The sequence below is a fragment of the Callorhinus ursinus genome, unplaced genomic scaffold, assembly GCF_003265705.2.
Source record: "Callorhinus ursinus isolate GAN/ISIS: 27379988/994484 unplaced genomic scaffold, GSC_fseal_2.0 scaffold61, whole genome shotgun sequence".
In the NCBI taxonomy this organism is placed as follows: Eukaryota; Metazoa; Chordata; class Mammalia; order Carnivora; family Otariidae; genus Callorhinus; species Callorhinus ursinus.
Genome location: NW_027397123.1, coordinates 4,048,596 through 4,068,605, shown reverse-complemented (window position 1 = coordinate 4,068,605; position 20,010 = coordinate 4,048,596). Strand labels below are relative to the sequence as shown.

General features: G+C 59.4%; 3 protein-coding genes across 4 annotated transcripts in view; 2 read left to right on the top strand and 1 right to left on the bottom strand.

Annotated features, from left to right (window-relative positions):
• Positions 1–2,305: 2,305 nt before the first annotated feature.
• On the top strand, positions 2,306–11,762 carry GAPDHS (glyceraldehyde-3-phosphate dehydrogenase, spermatogenic). The gene is made up of 11 exons (XM_025854521.1): positions 2,306–2,464; positions 4,901–5,057; positions 5,770–5,866; positions 6,119–6,225; positions 8,814–8,904; positions 8,998–9,116; positions 9,472–9,553; positions 9,865–10,016; positions 10,179–10,341; positions 11,390–11,487; positions 11,573–11,762. The coding sequence occupies exons 1-11, from the start codon at positions 2,398–2,400 to the stop codon at positions 11,643–11,645; spliced, it is 1,206 nt and encodes a 401-aa protein (XP_025710306.1). The 5' UTR covers positions 2,306–2,397; the 3' UTR covers positions 11,646–11,762.
• Positions 11,763–11,955: 193 nt separating this feature from the next.
• TMEM147 (transmembrane protein 147) lies at positions 11,956–13,736 on the top strand. The gene is made up of 7 exons (XM_025854578.2): positions 11,956–12,156; positions 12,225–12,294; positions 12,742–12,801; positions 12,887–13,023; positions 13,161–13,245; positions 13,334–13,455; positions 13,536–13,736. Exons 1-7 carry the CDS (start codon positions 12,080–12,082, stop codon positions 13,657–13,659), a joined length of 675 nt encoding a protein of 224 aa, XP_025710363.1. The 5' UTR covers positions 11,956–12,079; the 3' UTR covers positions 13,660–13,736.
• Positions 13,737–16,613: 2,877 nt separating this feature from the next.
• The window catches only part of ATP4A (ATPase H+/K+ transporting subunit alpha), a 71,754-nt gene continuing 68,357 nt past the window's right edge, over positions 16,614–20,010 (bottom strand). For both annotated transcript variants that reach the window (XM_073885191.1, XM_073885192.1), the window contains 6 exons: positions 19,046–19,169; positions 18,491–18,636; positions 17,788–17,921; positions 17,384–17,485; positions 17,200–17,291; positions 16,614–17,019 (listed from right to left, as the gene is read on the bottom strand). In XM_073885191.1, coding sequence (XP_073741292.1) covers positions 16,991–17,019; positions 17,200–17,291; positions 17,384–17,485; positions 17,788–17,921; positions 18,491–18,636; positions 19,046–19,169 — 627 coding nt within the window. In that variant the 3' untranslated portion in view covers positions 16,614–16,990. The remainder of the gene's footprint in view (positions 17,020–17,199; positions 17,292–17,383; positions 17,486–17,787; positions 17,922–18,490; positions 18,637–19,045; positions 19,170–20,010) is intronic.

Genomic DNA, 20,010 nt, shown 5'->3' with positions numbered 1-20,010 from the left:
TGGGTTCCCCAGGTGTGGTGAGAATCTGCATGGGTTTTCAGGCTTTGCTCAAACGAGGGTGACCAGGCCCACTCCCGTCAGAGGACCCACGCTTCCACTCCAGGTCCTGGACACCCAGGCCCAGAGACCCAGGAGCTTCTGCCATTTCTAGGCACTGCCTATAGAGGGTGACTAATCATGCCACCTCTCCAAGCTTGAGCTCATTAAATCTGTTTCCCAGTTTCACGCTCCAGGGACAAAGCCAAATCCCTGGGCAGCCTCAGGTGTGGCTCTCCTGCCCTTGTCCAGTGCCCAAATGAGGGAGTTTCCCATGCCAGGGGATTGCAGGGTGGGGAAGGGTGGGTGGTGACCTGCCGAGTCCTAATCCATCCTGAGATGGAGAGGTGGGGTTTCTCCTTTTGAAATGTACTCCCATCTTCTCCTTCCACCCCTCTCTCGGCCCATGCCACCATCTTCTGCCAGCCCCGGTCCCTCTCGATCCAATTCCCATTTGCCACTGATTGATTCAGGACTTTGGCATCTGTCCCCGTAAGAGATTGGCCTGGAGTTGTCCTTTCTTTGCCACCCTCTGCTGGTTTGGGTAATGTGAGCCTGCTGCTTTTCCAGAGCGAGTGGAGGAGGTTTCCGTGGCCCAGCGTCAGGGCCCTCCCACAGAGCACTCCCAGGAAGTGTGCTGGCCAGCCTGCGCGGCCTCGGAGCACGTGCCCTGCCCAGAGCCCCTCCGCGCGAGGACTGCCACCCGGCTTCCCTGCTCTGGTTAGGATCCGCACCAGTGCCCGATGCTTTTTGACAGATCCTGCCCATAAAGTCATCTGGATTTGAATCAGCCTCGGGGAGCGTAGATCTTAACTCCGGTTCTTCTCTTGTTATTGGCCTACTCAGATTTGCCATTTCTGTTTGCACCAGGGTTGATCCTTTATATTTTCTAAGAAAATTTTTAATTGCATCTGGCTTTTCACATCTATTATTGTAAAGTTGTACAAAATTGAGCCCCTTTCAGTCCTGGTTTTATTTGTGTGCTCTTCCACGCCCCGCCTCCTCCCAACCCCCATCACATGTATTAAGTTTGTCCCCCTTTGTTTAATTAATACCTGCATTTTGGTCTTGGGCCATTGAAATTCCCCATCTGTACACCGATGTATTTTCAGTTCCACCTCTCTGGACCATCCAAGCAGGAGAGCCTCACCCGCACCCTGTCCCACTGTGGGTGCTTGGCGAACTGAGTTCCCGTGAGGACTTAGGGAAGGAGGAGATTATGTCATTCTGCCCCTTCTTGCTTCCTTCCATACCACTGTCCGGGATGATGACTCCTTCCTGGCACAAACCGCCACACCCCCTAAAACTTGGTCACAACTGTGTGTCAGCCAGCCCTGCAGGTGAAGGCGCCTATCTGTGAATCACAGATGTGCAAACGAGCCTCCACCACCCCCCCACCCCCCCACCCCCGTGCATTAGAGGAAAGAGCCATCTGTCCTGTTCTTCCCCAGAAGGTGCTTTGTGCTAGGCACGGTTCTAGGCGGCGGCAGAGGCCCCGTGCTGAACAACGGGACACAATGAGCATGTAAATCAGTAAGTGGATCATGACAAACTACTTGAAAAGCCACAGGTGCGGTGAGAGGATCTGGCTTGGAGGTCACTTAAATTTAAGATTGGGAGTCGGAAGACATGGGAGGCAGCGATATTTATATACGCATTCTGGCGTCTGCGTGAGCACCCGCAGGCGCCAAACCTTCTAGCCACTGGGATACAAAAGTGAAGGTAGACAAGCACTCTGCCCTCCGACAGCTTACAGTCTGGTGGGCAGAGACAACTGGCAAGAAAACGAATAAACAGGATGATTTTGAGACAGAGACATATGCTGTGAGGAAAACAAAAAATGTAGCGAGAGGGTAGCCATGGAGTAGCTTTGACACAGGAGCATCTAACCCAGGAAGGGAAGTCAGAGGAGGCTTCTGGAAGATGAGCAGATTGAGGGGTGAAGGCCACGGCCACAGTAATGGAGGAAGGAGAGAACTTTACGTGGGGAGTTAGGAGGGCCCCTCTTAAAAGGGTGGAACCGGAGGGAAACCGGGAGGCCCCCGAGCAAGGACAGGGCAGGGCTTTCCAGGCAAGAGAAAACAGCCGGGGTAGCTAACTAGCCAGAGGAGGGTCAAGGAGCAGCCCAGAGCCAGGGAGAAGGAAGGGGAGGGGGAGAGAAAAGGGCCTTGAGGACCAGTGTAAATGGCCTGGGGACGGTGGGGCTTGGCACGCGGACGTCACGCTGTTGGCCGCCGCCTCTGTGACATCACCGGGCACTGTGACGTCACGGTGAGAAGCTCCGGCCCCACTAGCCCGGGCGCCCCGCGCCTCAGTACATCGCGGCGGTCCCCGGGCGGCTAGGCCATGAGACCTTAGGCCATGTCGAAACGCGACATCGTCCTCACCAATGTCACGGTTGTCCAGCTGCTGCGACAGCCGTGCCCGGGTGAGGGGGCTGACGGGGCGACCCCGGGGAAGGAGAGACAGGGCGGTCGGGAGCCCGTGCGGCGCGCGTGCCCGCCTCGCCGCGCGCACGAGGGAGGGGGCAGGAGGCGGACTGAGGCTCCCCCTCCCTCCCTCCCTCCCTCGCGCCCCACCCTCCCTACCCCTGCCCTGCCCGCCGAGTGGTTTCTGTGGCGTTGGTGGTGGGCCAGGGAGCGGGTTTCCACCTGCCTTGGCGCCGCTAGCAAGCGTTGGGAGGACGGAAGCAGGGGCCGGAGCCGCGTCTACGAGGGCGCATTTCTGGGGATGGACGCTCCCGTCGCCCAGCGCCAAAGGGCCGCTTGGGGGTTGGTGGGCTTTGTCCTCTCGGGCGCTGGGAACCTGCCAGGGCCGCGCCAAGCACCTTCCACGCGTGCGCGCACTGAAGCCTCACACCCCCCCCCCCCCGGGGAGGCCAGTGTGTTTACTGTCCCCACTCACGGAGCGGGCACCAGAGGTAAGAGAGCGCAAGCCGCCTCCCTCGGGCTCTCAGCACCGGAAAAGCCGAGTTGGGACTCGGAGTCCCCTGCTGGCCCCCACTGGGCAGCCCTACCCCATCCAGCCAGAGGTGCACACACACACACACCAGCCGGGTGAACCCAGGTCGGCCCGGAGGGCAACCCGCATTCCCTCGCTGCCCCCGCACTGGCCTCGGGCCGGGGTGGGCGGGACGCCAGGGTCGGGGGCGGTGGGAAGGACCCCCAAGAAGCAGCGCCCGCCCCGGCTGCGAACCTCCTCCCTGCTCAGCACTCGCTCTGTGACCTCGGGCCTCGGTTTCCCCTCTGTATGGTGGATTTCTAGCGCATGCCTTACAGCACTCAGTGAGCTGGTGCACCCAAGAGCTCCGCACAGCACCTAGCCCATGGCGGCGCCCAGGAAATGGGAGCGGCATCCTAATTAGGAGAGGGCGCCTGTGCTCTCGTTTCACCTACCAGGTGATGCTGCATCACTGAAGCCCTTCAGGCTCTTCCTTCCTAGTGCAGCAGCTTTCCTCCAGCCCAGGCACCCCACCCCTGACTGACTGGGAGGAGAGAGGAAGCCTGGGGGAAGGTGGGAGAGGAGAACCATCTGAGTTTTCTTTTGAAAGGTCGAGGAGTGGGCTCAGATTCCCACTCAACCCCCATGGACAAATCCCCCCCTTTCCTGACAGTGGAAGCAGAAACCCCCCAGGAACGCAAACATCCTAGGGTAACCAAAACCACGGGGCCATTGCTGCAAAGAAACACTCATAATACCTTTAGGAACTGGTATTGCCACAGGAAACCCACAGCCCAGGCTCAGGCCACGTGGTCTGAGGCAGCCCCTGGAGGTCAGGGGGACCCACAGGCCCGCTGGCCCATGGTTCTAGCCCCACCACCTCCCAGTGCCTCTGACCCTGGCGCCAAGAGCAACAGTCACCTTCCACCTCCAGCCCCACTCCAACCTCTCCTCTCTTCCTCACAAATACTCTTAGTAGCAACTTCCTCCCTCTGTTGACGTCAGCACCTACTGGGTGGTGCAATCTGAGTCCTCACAGTAGCCCCCAGGCAGAAGGTCAGACTTGGCACCAGCAAACAGGCCAGAGAGGTCATTAACTTGCTCAGGACTACACAGCTGGCAGGCGGCTGAGCAGGGGGTGAGAGTCAGGCCTGCCTCCCAGATGGAAACCCTCTGCTGGCCAGCACCCCCCCCCAACTGCGGCCTCCACGTCTCCCCTCCTCGCCTCAGGCCCTTATGGGCAGCCCGGCTAGCACACCTCCAAGTGCGGGGTGGGCGGGGGGGTTTCGAATGCAGTCCGGGAGTGGGAGTGTGTACGTTTGGAGAGGTAGAAGCTGTTGTGGGTTTCCTCTATTTCCTAACTACTCTGAGGATAAGAATCACCTGGAGTGCTTTTAGAACCAGGATTCCTGGGCCTCAGTGTAGACCCACTGAGTCAGATTTCCCTGGGAAGAGGCCTACCCCGGGGTTCTTATCATAACAGCTTGGGGTCCGCTGGGTTAGAACAATTATCAGACGAGTTTGGGAAACAATCTTTGAAATACTCATGTAAGTGGACTGTTTCCTAGACTCTCTCATACGCATTACCTCTATCACCTCATTTAATCATCGCAGTGACTCTGAGAGAGAAGTACTATCATCCTCCTTTTACAGAGGAGGAAACTGAGGCACAGACAATATGACCCCAAGTGATTGTTAAAAAGACATGTGCACTGAGTTAGACCCTCCGGGAAAGGGGCCCTGGCACTGGTATTTTAAAGCAAGCCCACCCCCTGTTCATTGTGTGGATCAGGTAGGTTGGGGAAACAGCTAGATGGTTAGCCGCCAGGGGCCAGGAGCCAGCAACGGGTTCTGGGTGGCCAAAATGGTTCATTCTCTCCCACTGTGATGGCACAACTCATTGCCCCCACCCAACCCCCAACAGTGACCAGAGGACCACCCCCACCAGAGCCCAAGGTTGAGACAGAGCAGGAGCCCCAGCCTGAGCCAGAGCCCAAACCTGAGCCAGTCAAGGAGGAATCCCCACTTCCTCAACCTACGAAGCCTTCTGTGGTTCAGAAGCTGACAGTGGGCATCAATGGGTGAGTTGGCCCTAGCGCGAGCCATTCCTGAAGTCTTAGGGCCCGGCCTTTCCTCTGGTGGCTGCCTGGGGCATCTCCCCCATTTCTCACCAATCAGTGCCTTCAGTCTGCCCACCCTTAGGAAACACAGGGGAAAGGCAGACAGGGCTCCACCCTCAGAGAGCTCACATTCTGGTGGGAAGACAGCAAAGAAGGAACACAACAGTTCAGTGATGCGTGTCGTGAACAGTGTGGAAGTCCAGTGAGACCGGGGAGTGCGGCGGTAGCCAGCTCTGAGCTCAGTGCACAAAGAACGGGCAGGAAGTCAGTATGCGCGGAGCAAGCCAGGGAGGAAGGGGGAGGGAGGTGGGAAGCTGGCAGGCGCAGTAAGCAGTCTGGATCTGGTTTTACTGATGGAGAGCCATGGAGGTGTTCAGGCCAAGTGACATACTCTGACCTGAAGCTCTAAGAGGATCGATCCAGGCTACAAGGTCAGGAATAGGAGGGAGCGATGGATGGTTAGAGGAAGCAGGAAAAGCGGTAGGAGGCTGAAGAGGACATCTGGGCAAGAGAGGACAGTGCCCGCACTTTGCCTTCTTTCCCCAGACTGAGGAGTCCCCCCCGGCCCCCGAGGGTGCACCTCCTCCGTCATCCCTTTCGCTTCCATCCCCTCCTCTGCCTGCCAGCAGTGAGGATTCTGAGCACAACCCCCACCACCCTTGTCCCTGGACAGATTTGGACGCATCGGTCGCCTGGTGCTCCGCGCCTGCATGGAGAAGGGTGTTAAGGTGGTAGCAGTGAACGACCCATTCATCGACCCGGAATATATGGTGAGCGGCCAGCAGAGGGGAGAACTGGGAAAGGTGGGGCCAGAGCGGGGAGCAGAGGGGCGCCTGGGTGGCTCAGTCGTTGAGTGTCTGCCTTCGGCTCAGAGTGGGGAGCAGAGCTCCGTGGAAGGTTCCTGGTTGCATGTGGAACCTTCACCACCGACGGCGGCGGGGCGTGGCGGGGGGGACTCCCTAGGGATGCTGGCTCCTCCACCCCTGGCCACCCAAGACTGGGAGCCCTCCTGTCGCCCACAGGTGTACATGTTTAAATATGACTCCACCCATGGCCGGTACAAGGGGAGTGTGGAGTACAGGAACGGAAAACTGGTGGTGGACAACCAGGAGATCAGCGTCTTCCAGTGGTAAGCATGCCTGCAGCAGATTAACGCTGGGGCTGTGCGGAGGACTGGAATGGGATTCCAACCTCTCACATTGGGGGGGCGGAGGCCGGAGCCCAGAACCCCCAAAACTGTGTGCGCGCTTGCCTCTGGGTACTGGGGCAGACAGGGATCGAAAAGAAGTCCCTGACCCCTAAAATGGTTAAAAAAAGCACTAATCTAGAAAGGTGTCCCACTCTACTCAAAATACTTTTAATACACATTTACATGTTTTCTCACAAGCATGTCAACTCAGTATGTTTAACGCTCATCTTCTGATTCTCCTTAAACCCCCAAACCTAGTCACCTCCCTCCCCAGGAAATGGCACTGCCATCTAGCCAACCCTTTCCACTCTGTCCCTAAACAGCAGCCAGAGGCCTTTTAAAAACATCAACTGGCCTCGGTTAAACCCTCCAACGGCTTCCCATCCCCTCATGAATAAAATCCCAGCTCCTGCTGGGGCCCCCAACACCATGCGCTGCCCCCCTGCCTTCCCATGTCATCCCACCCACTCCGGCCAACCCCGGCCATTCCCGAACCGTACTTTACCTTCCTAATGTGAATTAGCAGCCACCGCTGGCCCCCGGGCGGCATGCGACTTTCCCACGCACACGCACTCCCCCGCGCGCTCGCCCTGGGGCGCAGTCTCTCCCAGCCCCGTGGCTTGTACTTGTGGGCAGGAGGGCTTGTGATGAGGTGCTCAGTGCTGCACATGGGAGTGGGAGGGCGGGTGGAGGCGGGGACTGGAGACTCCGTGCGGATGAGAAGCTGCTGGACCCAAGTTTGGAATCTGAACACCAAACACCATCCCAGCGGAGCTGCTCAGCCATCCCCTGTCCTTTCGGTACTCGGCCCGGCGCTCCTGCCATCCGGGGCATTCTCCCTGCCTTCTCGGTCCCCACACAGCTGCCGCCTCAACGGGCACCCCGCACCCACGTGCTGCCATCTCTGGTGACTCCAGCAGCGCTCCGCCGTCCCTAGCGGTGGAGTTCTCCGGGCACTCGGTACAAGCCATGTTGCTTGCATGCTTTACCCCTACCCCACCCCTTCCTAGTTGGGTGACCTTGGGCAAGAGATTGAACTTGTCCTAGCCTCAGTTGCGTAGGGCATCTGATGGGGATGATGCTCACAGCCCTCACAGCGGTAGCAGAGAGCACAGCCGGTGGTAACAGGTGTGTGGGGACACTGGGAAGGGCATTCCCCACAAAGCCACAGCCTCCTCGCCAGGAGGGCCCTCTCACTTCGTGTCGCTATCACTACTTTGGGCACCGCAGACTCTGGGGAGACTTAATACTTCCTGGAAGAATGAACGAACAGAATCCTCAAAACAGCCCTGTGGGCAGAAGGGCAGCGCCCAGGAGAGCCTAGAGAAGGGGCTGGGATCTAGGATGCCGTATTTTCCCCTCCCCTCTGCCCTGGGGCTGGCTCCTCTGAGAAATGCCAGTAACAGTACTTACTCCTCAGGTCACCAGGGTTCAAGGGGTCAATAGAGGTAGAGCACTTAGAACATGGGCATGTGGCAGGTGTTCGGTAAACTTGTGTAGAATGGTTAACAAACAAAACCCACAAACATTGATTGAAACCCTATGGCGGGAGCAGGCTAAGTGGCATACAGTGGTCTAGAAGACAAGACAGATGCTAACAGATCATCAGAGAACATAACACTGTTGTGATAAACCCTGTGAGGGGAAAAAGTCATTTATTGCTTGTTGGCTAAAGCCAAGTAGAAAACAGCAACATCTAGATGTTTGATGTTTCAAATACAAACATTTGCTATCGAGTAGAAATGTGAAATTCTCAAACAGGAAACAAAATCTCCTTTCCCTCTTTTTTCTTTTAAGATTTATTTTATTTATTTGAGAGAGAGAAAAACGGGTAGGGAGAGAGAAATCCAAGCAGACTCCGGGCTGAGAGGGAGCCCAACACGGGGCTCGATCCTATGACCCCCGAGATCATGACCTGAGCCAAAACTGAGAGTTGGCCACCCAGGCGGCCCTCCTGTCCCTTTCCAATGTAAACCACTATCCACTGCCGGCCCGGGCGCTGCCCCAGGCTTCAGCGCTCCCCCCAGGAGCTGCTCCCGGGGCTGCAGTGTGTCTTCAGAGAGCTACCCAGGCTCCGGCAGCAGGCCCTTGGTGCAGGAGCCGCGTGGTAAGGAGGGGCAAGGAGGGCGGTGGGAAGGCTGCCAGGGCCGGGGACCAGAAGCAGCGGGACAGGCCTTGCCAACCTGGGGTGCATTCTGGGCAGCATGGGTAGAGCGGGCCCAACCTGGCTGGGAGCGGTCAGGGATGGTCCCCCTGGGGGGCAGAGGCCTGAGTCAGGAAGGCACAGTAGGGGTGGCCAAGAAGAGAAAAGTGGCCCACGAGGCGGAGTTAGTGATGAAAGGGGACACCAGCAGGGTGGAATCCAACAGCTAGGATGTTGGGCAGGGGCGGGGGGGGGGGGGCGGAGGGAGAGACGGATGCCGGCCAGGCAGGAAGGCGCCTGGTCAGCTTCTGGAACAGTGAAGGCCATGACGGCCAAGGCCAGGCCGTGCAGGCAGACTGACTCGGGCGCTGCCACCCCTCCACAGCAAGCAGCCCCGAGATGTTCCCTGGAAGTCTGTCGGGAACCCCTTTGTGGTTGAGTCCACAGGCGTGTACCTGTCCTTACAGGAGGCTTCAGTAAGTGGGGGACAGATGCCCGGGGCTGGGTGCGAAGAGGGCGTGTGGAGGTGGCACTCGAAGGGGCCCCTGACACCTGTACTCCTCCTCTAGGACCACATCGAGGCAGGTGCCACGCGTGTGGTCATCTCTGCACCCTCACCCGATGCGCCCATATTTGTCATGGGAGTAAACGAGAAGAACTATAATCCGGGCTCCATGAAAGTTGTCAGGTAACGGGCAGCAACATTCTGAAGTGTGTGGGTGGCACCCAGAGGACATGCCGGCCTCCCTCTCTTCACCCCCACTCCCAGTAGACCCCTGGTGCTGCTTCACACCTCCCCTCCCAAAGCCCTAACGCCCTCACGTTAACGTTTCCCTGAAACCGTAAGAACAGCAGGACTCCTGGAGGACATGCTTGGGGAGCTTCCCCAGCCATACCTCTGGGGCACCCCCAGTGATCCCGCTCATCCCCATCCTGACTGCCACAAAACCAGGCCTGTGTGCATCACCCGAGAGGGAGGGGAGGGAGCAGGGCTGGCTCTGCGACTCAGCTCACAGTGCCCCTGCACACCCGCACCGTTTCAGCAATGCCTCCTGCACCACCAACTGCCTGGCCCCCCTTGCCAAGGTTGTCCATGAGCAATTTGGGATCGTGGAAGGGCTGATGGTGAGTCAGAGAGAGGGGCTAAGGCAGGAGGGGTGGCAGGGAAACTCTACCTCTCCTTCCCAGGACTTGCCTAGGGTGTGGGGTGAACAAGGAGAGACGGTTTCGGGAGGAAGAGCCAAGTGGTAAAGTCTCTTAAAACACCGGGCAACTTGCAGACAGGGCTGGACCCTTGGCCTGCACATGGCCCTCCTGTGGTCTGTGGTGGTGGTCCCACCAGCCTCCACACCTGGATCACCACCTCAGGCCTGGGAAAAAGAGGCAGGGGAGCTTCGGAGGAGGAAGGCCTCACCTCGGCCTTCTTCTTCCCCAAGACCACAGTTCATTCCTACACTGCCACCCAGAAGACAGTGGACGGGCCATCGAAGAAGGCCTGGCGAGACGGGCGGGGTGCCCACCAGAACATCATCCCAGCCTCCACCGGGGCTGCCAAGGCCGTTGGCAAAGTCATTCCAGACCTCAAAGGGTATGAGGGCAGAAAGCTGCAACCAGGGTCAAGGGTACACCCCAGGAGGACTGGACTGGCCCCCAATCCCTGAAGTGTCTATTGAGGGGAAAGCAGAGACAACGTGGGATGGATGGAAAGGTCCTGGGTTCTGACTCCCACCCCTAATGTGGGATTCTCCAGGAAGCTGACAGGAATGGCATTCCGGGTGCCAACCCCAGACGTATCTGTTGTGGACCTGACCTGCCGCCTGGCCCAGCCTACCTCGTACGAGGCCATCAAAGACGCCATAAAAGCAGCAGCCCAAGGGCCCATGGCTGGCATCCTCGCCTACACCGAGGATGAGGTAGGGGCTGAGGAGGGGGACCCTGGGAGGAGCCCTCTGGGGAGGAAACGTGATTTTCCACTTGCCAAGGAGCTGCTCACCATGTATCAAGACAGGGACTGCAGGGCTGGGAAGGTCTGCTCTTCCTGCCTCAGGGTCTTTGCACTTGCTGTTGCTTTGGTCTGGGTAGCTTTTCTTCCAGGTGGCCACATAATCTGCCCTCACCTCCTCCAAGTCTCTACTTCCGTTTCTGTCCTCAGTAAGATATTCTCTTTCTGGCCCTTTCCCTTACCTGAAATTTCATTCCATAGTCCCTGTTGGCCCTGCTAGCATGTACACCACAAGAAAGCAGGGGCTTTGGGACTCAGTGGCTCCAGCCATTGATTGTCCGGGGGCCTGGCACCCCAGCAGGTGCTCAATACAAGCTTAGTGAACAAGACAATGGCTCCCCTTTTTCAACCCTTGTTCAAGGCAAGGCATGGCCAGGGGCCTTCCCTGTGAAGAAAGGATGTCACCATGCTTTTGCTCCCAGTCGTGCCACCCTCTGGTGCTGTCTCTGCTTTAGCTCCTACAGCTCCGCTCTCACACAGCCACCAGGACCTCTTGTTTTAAGGAAAGCAGATCACATCCTCCCACTGCTGAAAACCTTCCTCTGTGGCCTTACACCACACCACTGAGGCCAAACCCTCAGGGCCCCTGTGCTGTAGCTCCTTCCACCTCAGGCACTGCGGAGGGCCCGAGGTGACCAGATCCTCCTAGACATCCAGACCCAGCCTCACCGTGTGCCCTCCGAGAGGGCCTCTATGCGGCCAGCCATCACGACGAAGACCTGCATCACTGCCAGCATGTGCACTGGTGCAGCGTCGGGGTGTCTGCGGTCTTCGTCCTTTGGCCGCAGGCAATGCCCCCGCGTGCCTTCCTCACACCGTCCCCAGAACCTGGACACAAGCAGGGCTCCACCAGATATCGTAGATGAAGGGATGTGCCCATGTGCCTAAGAGTCGGGGCCTGGGCTCCTGGAGGCCCTTGCTCCGCGACCCACACTTATCTTTGAAATTCGGACGCCCAGGTCGTCTCCACTGACTTTGTGGGCGATACCCACTCGTCCATCTTCGATGCTAAAGCCGGCATCGCGCTCAACGACAACTTCGTGAAGCTCATTTCCTGGTGAGGGGGGAGGGGCCCGGGGGCGTGGGGAGCGGGCCAGGAGCGGTCTGGAGGGACTCCCCTGACCCGCCTCCTCCCTCCCCAGGTACGACAACGAATACGGCTACAGTCACCGAGTGGTGGACCTCCTCCGCTACATGTTCAGCCGCCACAAGTGAAGCAGGATGGCCCCCCCTCCGCTCCCCCGGGCGGGAACCCGTACCTCCCGTGCCCGCTGTCGCCTCCCCCGGGGAAGGAGGGCGCCCCGCTGTGAAATAAAAAACGCAGAATGCTCACAGCCGCGCCCGTGTCTCTGCGCCGGTCACCACGGGGTCACGGCGCGCCCCGCACGGAAACCCGCTCGCCCTGCGCGCGCGCGCGGGCCACCGCGCCTTGCCTCCGAGCCTTGCTCCGCGCCGGCGCACTGGGGCCGCGCAGGCTCCGGGGGCCGGCCGCGGGCCGTGACGTCAGTGCGCCGGCGCCGGCCGGCCTCCCGCTCCCAGAAGGCCGCGCGGGTCGTGGTGGAGGCAGGTGGGCGCCAGGCCCGGGGCTCCGGCGCCAGGGAGGCGGAGGGAGAGACCCGCGCCCCGGCGGGCCCCGGGCGGCCGGCGCCATGACCCTGTTCCACTTCGGGAACTGCTTCGCCCTGGCCTACTTCCCCTACTTCATCACCTACAAGTGCAGCGGCCTGTGAGTGCGGGGCGCCCGCGGGCGGGAGGGCGCGGGCCCGGGCTAAGCCTCACCGCCCGCTCCTGCAGGTCTGAGTACAACGCCTTCTGGAAGTGTGTGCAGGCCGGGGTCACCTACCTCTTCGTGCAGCTGTGCAAGGTGAGGGCTCCCGGGTCCCCCCGGGAATACCCTGGAAGACGTGCTCCGGAAGGGGCGGAACTTGGGGAGAGGTCTCGAAGCAACTTTTGTATAGCACTTTAGTAAAATTGAGAAAACTCAGTTGTGTGGTGGAGCGTTTTGTATTTTGAGGAGGCGCGAAGGAACCCCAGGGTCCACACGGTGCTCCTAACACTGCTGGGGTGCCTAGCCCCGGCACCTCCATGCCTGACCCGATCGCCTGGGATCACCACAGAACCCAGACTTCGGACCCCAACCGTCTGTCTCCCCTGATCCTGTAATTTCGTCCCCTTTCTGGTGGTCCCCTCTCCACAAGGGTTCCCCTGAACCCCAGAGCCTTACCCTCCACATCCACACTGACTTTGTACATATCCCACTTGGTTTATTCTACCCCCCCCCCCTGCAGTGATCTCTGTTTTCTGTTCTCAGATGCTGTTCCTGGCCACTTTTTTTCCCACCTGGGAAGGCGGCATCTATGACTTCATTGGGGTGAGTGGGGCAGGGAAGGGGGAGGGAGTGCAGGAGTGGGGCTCCCTGGCACCTGTGCTCACTGAAGCCTCAACCTGACCCACAGGAGTTCATGAAGGCCAGCGTGGATGTGGCAGACCTGATAGGCCTAAACCTTGTCATGTCCCGGAATGCAGGCAAGGGGGAGTACAAGATCATGGTTGCTGCCCTGGGCTGGGCCACCGCCGAGCTCATTATGTCCCGGTGTGTGCAGTAGCCTGGAGCCCAGATTCCTGAGAAAGGACACCTGGGTTCTAGGGAGGTGCTGGAGGGCGGGGGCTCAGATTCTGAATGCTGAGGGTGTTCGGGTGCTGGAGAATCCCTCCCTTTGCCTTCCTTAGCTGCATCCCCTTGTGGGTTGGAGCCCGGGGCATTGAGTTTGACTGGAAGTACATCCAGATGAGCATTGACTCCAACATCAGTCTGGTACGCAGCCCTGCTCTCCCACACACCTTTTTCCAGCGGCTGTGCTCTCCCCCCCAAGGCCTGGCCCTGACTTCCTGCTTCCCTGCAGGTCCATTACATCGTGGCATCTGCCCAGGTCTGGATGATAACACGCTATGACCTGTACCACACTTTTCGGCCAGCAGTACTCCTGCTGATGCTCCTCAGCGTCTACAAGGCCTTTGTCATGGAGTGAGCTGCATGGGGTTTGAGGGTGGGTCCAGATGGGGGTGGGTTATCTGTTCTTCTCTCATGGTGATGTTTCCCCACAGGACCTTCGTCCACCTCTGTTCCCTGGGCAGCTGGACAGCACTGCTGGCCCGGGCAGTGGTGACAGGGCTGCTGGCGCTCAGCACCCTGGCCCTCTATGTCGCTGTTGTCAACGTGCACTCCTAGGCTCGGTGCCCCAGACATTCACATAACCCTTTCCCCGTCTCCAGGTTTCAGTGAAGTAAACAGTATTTGGAACATTGTTTCTGCCGCCATCTCTCTCTCTCTGGAACTGTCTACCAATACCACGTTCACCAGGTTCTAGAGGCCCTTGTTCTGGCTTTGAAGCCAGGTAGACAGGCTGGGAAACTGGCCAACACTGGTTTGTTCTGTATTCTACAGCAGTTCCCAGGCTCCTCATTTTCCCAGCATAGAAGGGCTTGGAGAAGATAGATCATTTTTTTATTATTATTATTTATTTATTTGACAGAGACACAGCGAGAAAGGGAACACAAGCAGGCAGTGGGAGAGGGAGAAGCAGGGAGCCCGATGCAGGGTTCAATCCCAGGACCCTGGGATCATGACCTGAGCCAAAGGCAAGACGCTTAACGACTGAGCCACCTAGATAGATCATCTTTGAGCAGTTGCAGAGACCGGGGCCCTCGGGGAACAGGTGATAGAAGGAAGCTAGAATCCAGGAATACAGTTCTTGGGAGGCTTTTCCTCGCAGCCTTAACATGGCCCTTCTCTGGCTGCTTACCTCCTAGGTTCTCAGCGCTAATCTCCCCTTTTGATCCACGCTTCGTATGGCAGCCAGGGGCATCAGTCTGAAATCCCAGTTTTATTAGTGCACCCTCCTTGTCTACAACCATCTAAGACTCCCCATTGCACATTAAACAGTCCAACCACCTGAACTCTGGGTTTTGCTCTTGAGGGTAGACTTTTATGATTCTGAGCTCTTCAGTCCTTTGGTTTGGTTCTGTAGTCCTCACATCAAATCCTGGCTAGAGTCTTCTCAGGGTGGGGTCCAGACACTGCTGCAGCCGACTGGCACAGTAGCCGAGCCCACCAACTTGGATATTGTCCTGGAGGCTGCCCTCCCTGCCTCTTGTTTCACAAACTCCTTGGGAGCTTCTCGGGTGCAATGAGAAACCGCCCCCCTTATGCAGAGAGTAGAGAGGGGAAAGGTGGCCACTCCAGGTTGGTAGGTGGCAGGTTTAAGAAGCAAGGGAACTTTTCAAGGCTTTTCTTCGGGTTGCAAGACATCTAGATCTCTGCACCCACCTGCCAAATCTTAAAAATTTAGATCAGGGCCTTAACTGGGTTTAGTCACATACACCATCTAGTGGAACCACATCGCTCTCTCAAGGCTATGTCCAGCAAGGGGCGGCAGCGGGTGAGAATGCACATTCCAAGGACTGAAGGTCTACAGGTCAACCGGTCGAGTTCACGGGCTCTCCATCTCCGACACCACCCTAGCCCTTCCCTGTCCTGGTGGAGCCAGTCGCCTGCCCCATTCCCTCCCCCTGTCTGAGAAGCACGTGTCAGAAGCGGGTCTTTGAATGTCATGTTTATGCACCACCTTGATGCAAACCCTGCCCACCCAGGAAGGTGCTCCCCAGCCCCAGTGGATCCCCCAAGGCGTGGGATAGGGCAAGTGCCCCTCCCTCCTTCCCTCCAGGGTGTCAGTTCCTGCCATACTGTTGCTTAACCCTGGGCTGGTGTTGTGCTGAGTCCTGGTGTGTGCAGAGGGAGCATTTGCCCTCAGGTGGGGCAGCCACCACCTAGCCCTGCCCCCTTTTCATTGTCCCTTGAGGAGACTGTGTCCACAGGTGTCTTGGGGGAGGGGTGGAGAGGTGAGCGATTGATTGGGCACAGAGTATGGAGTATACGGGCACTCCCCCAGCCCAGCGGGGTGGCCTGTGACAGGATCGTACTCCCACACCTCCGTCCCATGCCCGCCGAGCCTCGGACCAGTATGGGGACAAGTGAGGGTTGCAGAAGTGATTTCAACAACTATTTGCTGAGCAGGGACTCTGAGCTGGAGCCCCTGCTGCTGGTGGCCAACTATGTGGACGAATCCCAGCTTACATGGGGCTCAGGGAGACCAGAGCAGTTGGGGTTGAAGTGAAGGGAGCACAGACCAGATCAGGGACGGGCTGGGGGCCCAACGTGGAGACCCTGGAAGACAGATGTGAGCTGTTGAGGCCAGAGGAAAAGCCGGTGGCAAAGCCTGTGGAAAGGCCGTGAGGTGAGAGAGCCGGCCTGGCTTTTCTAGTGAAACAAAAATTAGCTGGAATAAGATCGAGGTGGCTTGTGAAACTGGCAGTCCGCAGGGGAAGGACAAACCATGGAGGATTCTGGGCCAGGGAAGGACAGGGAGTCTAGGGCTCACCACGTTTCCCAGGAAGAAGGAACCACACTGATGGGACAGTGGAAGGAGCAGGTTTGGAGGATGATGCAGAGGCTACTGGGGACCCCTGGGCCATGCAGGGTGGGGGAGCCACTGCAGAGACAGATCTGAGGCCATGCGGGCAGCAGAGGGGGGTTGTGGTGGGAGGCGGGAGGAGCTGGGGTCCTGCCAGAGAGGCTCATACTAAGGAAGAGAGGTGAGGAAGGGGGCGGGGGAGGGGTGGGAGGGGGGGGGGGGGGAGGAGAGTCAAGGCAGTTTCCAGCAGTTGGGGAGGTAACTTTTCAGGGGAGAGGGGTGTGAGGAGGGGACCGGGACTTTAGCCTCCAGACTCAGTCCCACTGCAGCAACAGAGGAGCAAACTGGTGGAACCAGAGTGGAGACACCTGCAAAAGGGGAGGCGGGGTGGGGGGCTGCTTGAGGTAGGAAAGGTTCTGACACCATGTGTCAAGGAGCCTGTCGAGGGGAGAACAAGAACATGCTGGGGAGAGAGCCCAGAGGTGGTGTCTAGGCGAGTGGGGCCCCACTCCTGGGGGTGACTGGGAATGCCGTCACCCCACGCTCATTACCCCAAGGAACGTTCCGTTGCATACTTAGGATGCACGAGGCTGTGTTCAAGGAACTGAGATACAGCCCTGAACAAACAGCTCCTGAGCTGTAGGACTGTGAGAGATCAAAGGGGATCAGGAAAGACACTTCGGACAGGACCCGGCATCAAATAAAAGCATCGTCGGTGTGAGCTGGTTTATTACTGTCACTCAGCGCAAGCGTGTCTGAAGGGCCCACAGGCAGCCCTCCCGCCCGCCTGGAGTTCGAGGGACAGACCCGGCTCACAGGAGCCCAGCTCCCGCCCCCTGTCCAGGCCCCCCTACCCCGCTCAGAGCACCAGGCCCAGGGACGGCTCTGCCGGGGGCGGGGGGTGCTCTCTGTGGATGGGGAAAGGGAGTGGGGAGGTCTCTCCAAGGTTGGGGTGCCGTGGGCTGCGGGGGCAGACACAGATGGTGCTGGGGCTTGATTGCTTAGATGTTCCGGTGGCTGCTCAGAGGGTCCCGTGCCCCCCACCTCTGCTGTGGGGTTTGCAAGGATGGCTTGAAGGTGGCAGGCCCTCTAATAGTAGAGCTCCTGATCCCACCAGCCTGGGAGGGAGAGAAAGGAGACTCAGGGCTGCGGGATGTGGGTCATGGGCACCAGGGGCTCCGGTACGGATCAATGGAGGCTTGATACAGAGGGTCAAGGGCTCAGAGGTCAAAGGTCAGGGCAGCTGTTCTGAGGACGGTCCAGCCCCCCACCCCCAGGCCCCCGGTCTCCACACTCACTCCCTGGGCAACAGCGAACTCCCAGTTTCCGAAGCTCATCATAGACGAAGATGAGGAGGCCAAAGGGCATGGGGACCAGCCACCACTGGTACCTGAAGGCCCAGGCGAGATGACAAGGTGAAGGCTACCCCTCAAGTCTGTGTCCCCGTGCCCGTCCCTCTACTCACAGCTCCCGGCCCCTCACCGGATGGGCATGAAGTTGAAGATGTTGGGCATGCCGGGGCAGTAGCACAGGAAGCAGCCGATGCAGACCTGGAACACGATGGCGATCACCAGGATCCTGTTCCTGCGGGCGGGCGGGGTGGGACAGGCTCAGACCGGCAGGTGCAGGATAAGGCCGGGCCGTGAGGAGCGGGGGACGCCCCGACAGTGGCCACGGGTCCTGTCACATCTCCCCTTTGGCGGGTGAAAACGGAGGGGCCGGGCCGGGCCGGGGGAGGCAGGTGGTGGGAGCTACCGGCCCGCTGTGGACGAGGCCCGGCAGCACCTGGCGCCCGCACGCTTGCTGGCTGCAGTGAGCCCTAGTGGGGGGCCGGTGGGAGCTGGAGCGGCGCTGAGGTGGGGAGGGGCGGGGCCGGCTGGGGACACCTGAAGAAGCCCTGCTGGAAGGCGGAGAGGCGGCGCGTCTTGCGGATGAGGACGTCGGCGATCTGGCACATCTCGATGCTGATGAAGAACACGGTGTAGCAGGTGTACTGCTGGTACAGGCGCTGGCCGAACGTCTGCGGGCCAGCAGGGAGCAGAAGCGGCCTGAGCCCGGATGGAGAGGGCCTGCGGCCATGAACCCCTCCCATCAGAGGATGGAGTGGGGGGAGCAGAGAGAGACCCCGTCGGCCAGGTTTGCAGGACCCTGGGCGGGGGCGGGGGCACAGCTGGAGAGCTTGGCCTTGCAGAGACTAGATGTCAACGCCGGGGCAAAGGGTAGCTCAGGCCAGTTGCTTTCACGATGAAGGAGGGATGCAGGCTTTCCCGCACACCCACAGGAAGGCACCTGGGAAAAGGGAGTCGGACTCCTAGGGCAGAATTTGCAAAGTCCAGCGACTCTGGTGCCCGGGCAGACGGCCAAGATGAGTGACGTGGGCCAGAAGGGCCTTCGGGGAACAGGGTGAGCAGCAGGAGTGTGGAGCTCAAGATGGTGGTGGGAGAGGCCCCAGAACCAGCAGAGAGTCCGGGGACCTGGGATGCTCCAGCTGAGCCCCGTCACAAGCGGACTGAGTGTGGGCCACCCGCAGGGAAGGTGGCACTGGGAATGAGGGAGCCACGGGCCGGGGGCGGGGGGGCCGGGGCTCACCCACTCCTGGCCATAGCTGTCCTGCAGATCTTGTAGGTGGTGGTTCTCCCAGTATGGTCGCAGCCCCACACACAGCAGTGGGAACCAGCCCTCCTGGGCCATGGCCGTAAAGTAGTCAGTGAAGCCGGCAAATGACTGGATGGCACCTGGGGGACAGGCAAGGTGACACGGGGTGACAGAGATGGAGACCTAGACAGGGACATGGTAAGAGACAAGGACATGGAAAGAGAGGGACACAGAGAGATAGCCGCAGAGAGAGGGTCAGGGACACAGGCACACAGACAGTGAGGGACGGACACAGAGAGACAGAGACGAGGATCCCAAGAGAGATCAACAGCGATGCAAGAGACAAGGCACAGTGAGGGGCAGAGACCTGCCAAGAGACAGAGAGGGGGCACGGGGATGACAGCAGACACAGACTCAGAGAACAGCAGAGACCCAGGATCAAATGCCAACCCGGGGATCCAGAGTGAGCCAGAGCCCCTGTGAGAGATGCCAAGGCAGGCGAGCGGCCCTGCAGGGTACCCGGGGCTCCCCAGGCCCACGGGCACTCACCGATCTGGAAGTAGGAGTAGGCAGCCAGGGGCTCGTTGACCAACCGGTCGCGCTTCGGGTTCCGTGGACGCAGATGCATGATGTCACTCTCTGCCTTCTCGTATGCCAGGGACACGGACGGGAACTGGCCGGGAGCGGAAGAAGCCAGGGTGAAGGCTTTGCCCGTCCCCTACGTGCCAGGAGTCTCCCCTCCCTCCCTCCCCCCACCGCCCTGGTGGACAGAGATAGGACTGAGGTCGGGAGGCAGGTGACTGTGCGGGCACACCTGCCCGGACAGCAGGGACCAGGTGGCCCTCCAACGAGGCCGTGGTGCCATGTCCGTCCACAGCTGTGTCCACATCTGACCTGCCACCCATCTGCATTGGAACAACTGCATGCACCTCCCCTCCCCCCCACCTCTCCCCCTTACTGTTTTCGTGTCCCTGTGTCCCCTGTCTCTCCCTGCCACACTCTCTGCAGCTCTTCTGTCTCTGCGTGCCCAGGTCCTCCCTACCCCCCACCCCATCTGCCCATCACGGCACAACGGCTGCAGAGTGGACCGGTCAGGAGCAGAGGCCCCAGGGCCCCGCACTGCCTGGCCTCCAGTCCCCGTGCGCCACTTACTGGCTGTGTGACCTGGGACAAGCCGCTCAACCTGTCCATGCCTCAGTTCGCTCATCGGTAAAATGGGGACGATAAATGAATGAAGCCCCTCCCACAGAGCGTTCCTGAGGACAGAGTTAAGGCAAGTAGTGCCTGCCTGACCCAGAGAAGACGCTATGCGAGCGCCGTTGAGCGAGAAAGTCAAAAAGCCACGCACCCGGCTGCATTTGTGCCTGTACCTGTGGTTCTCTGTCTGTCCGTCCGTCTGCCTTGGGGCCTGACAGTGTCTGTCCAAGTCTGTTGAGGGATGTCTGTCTGTGATCCAAGCGTCGCCAGGTGTGTGTGTGTGTGTGTGTGTGTGTGTGTGTGTGTGTGTGTGTGTG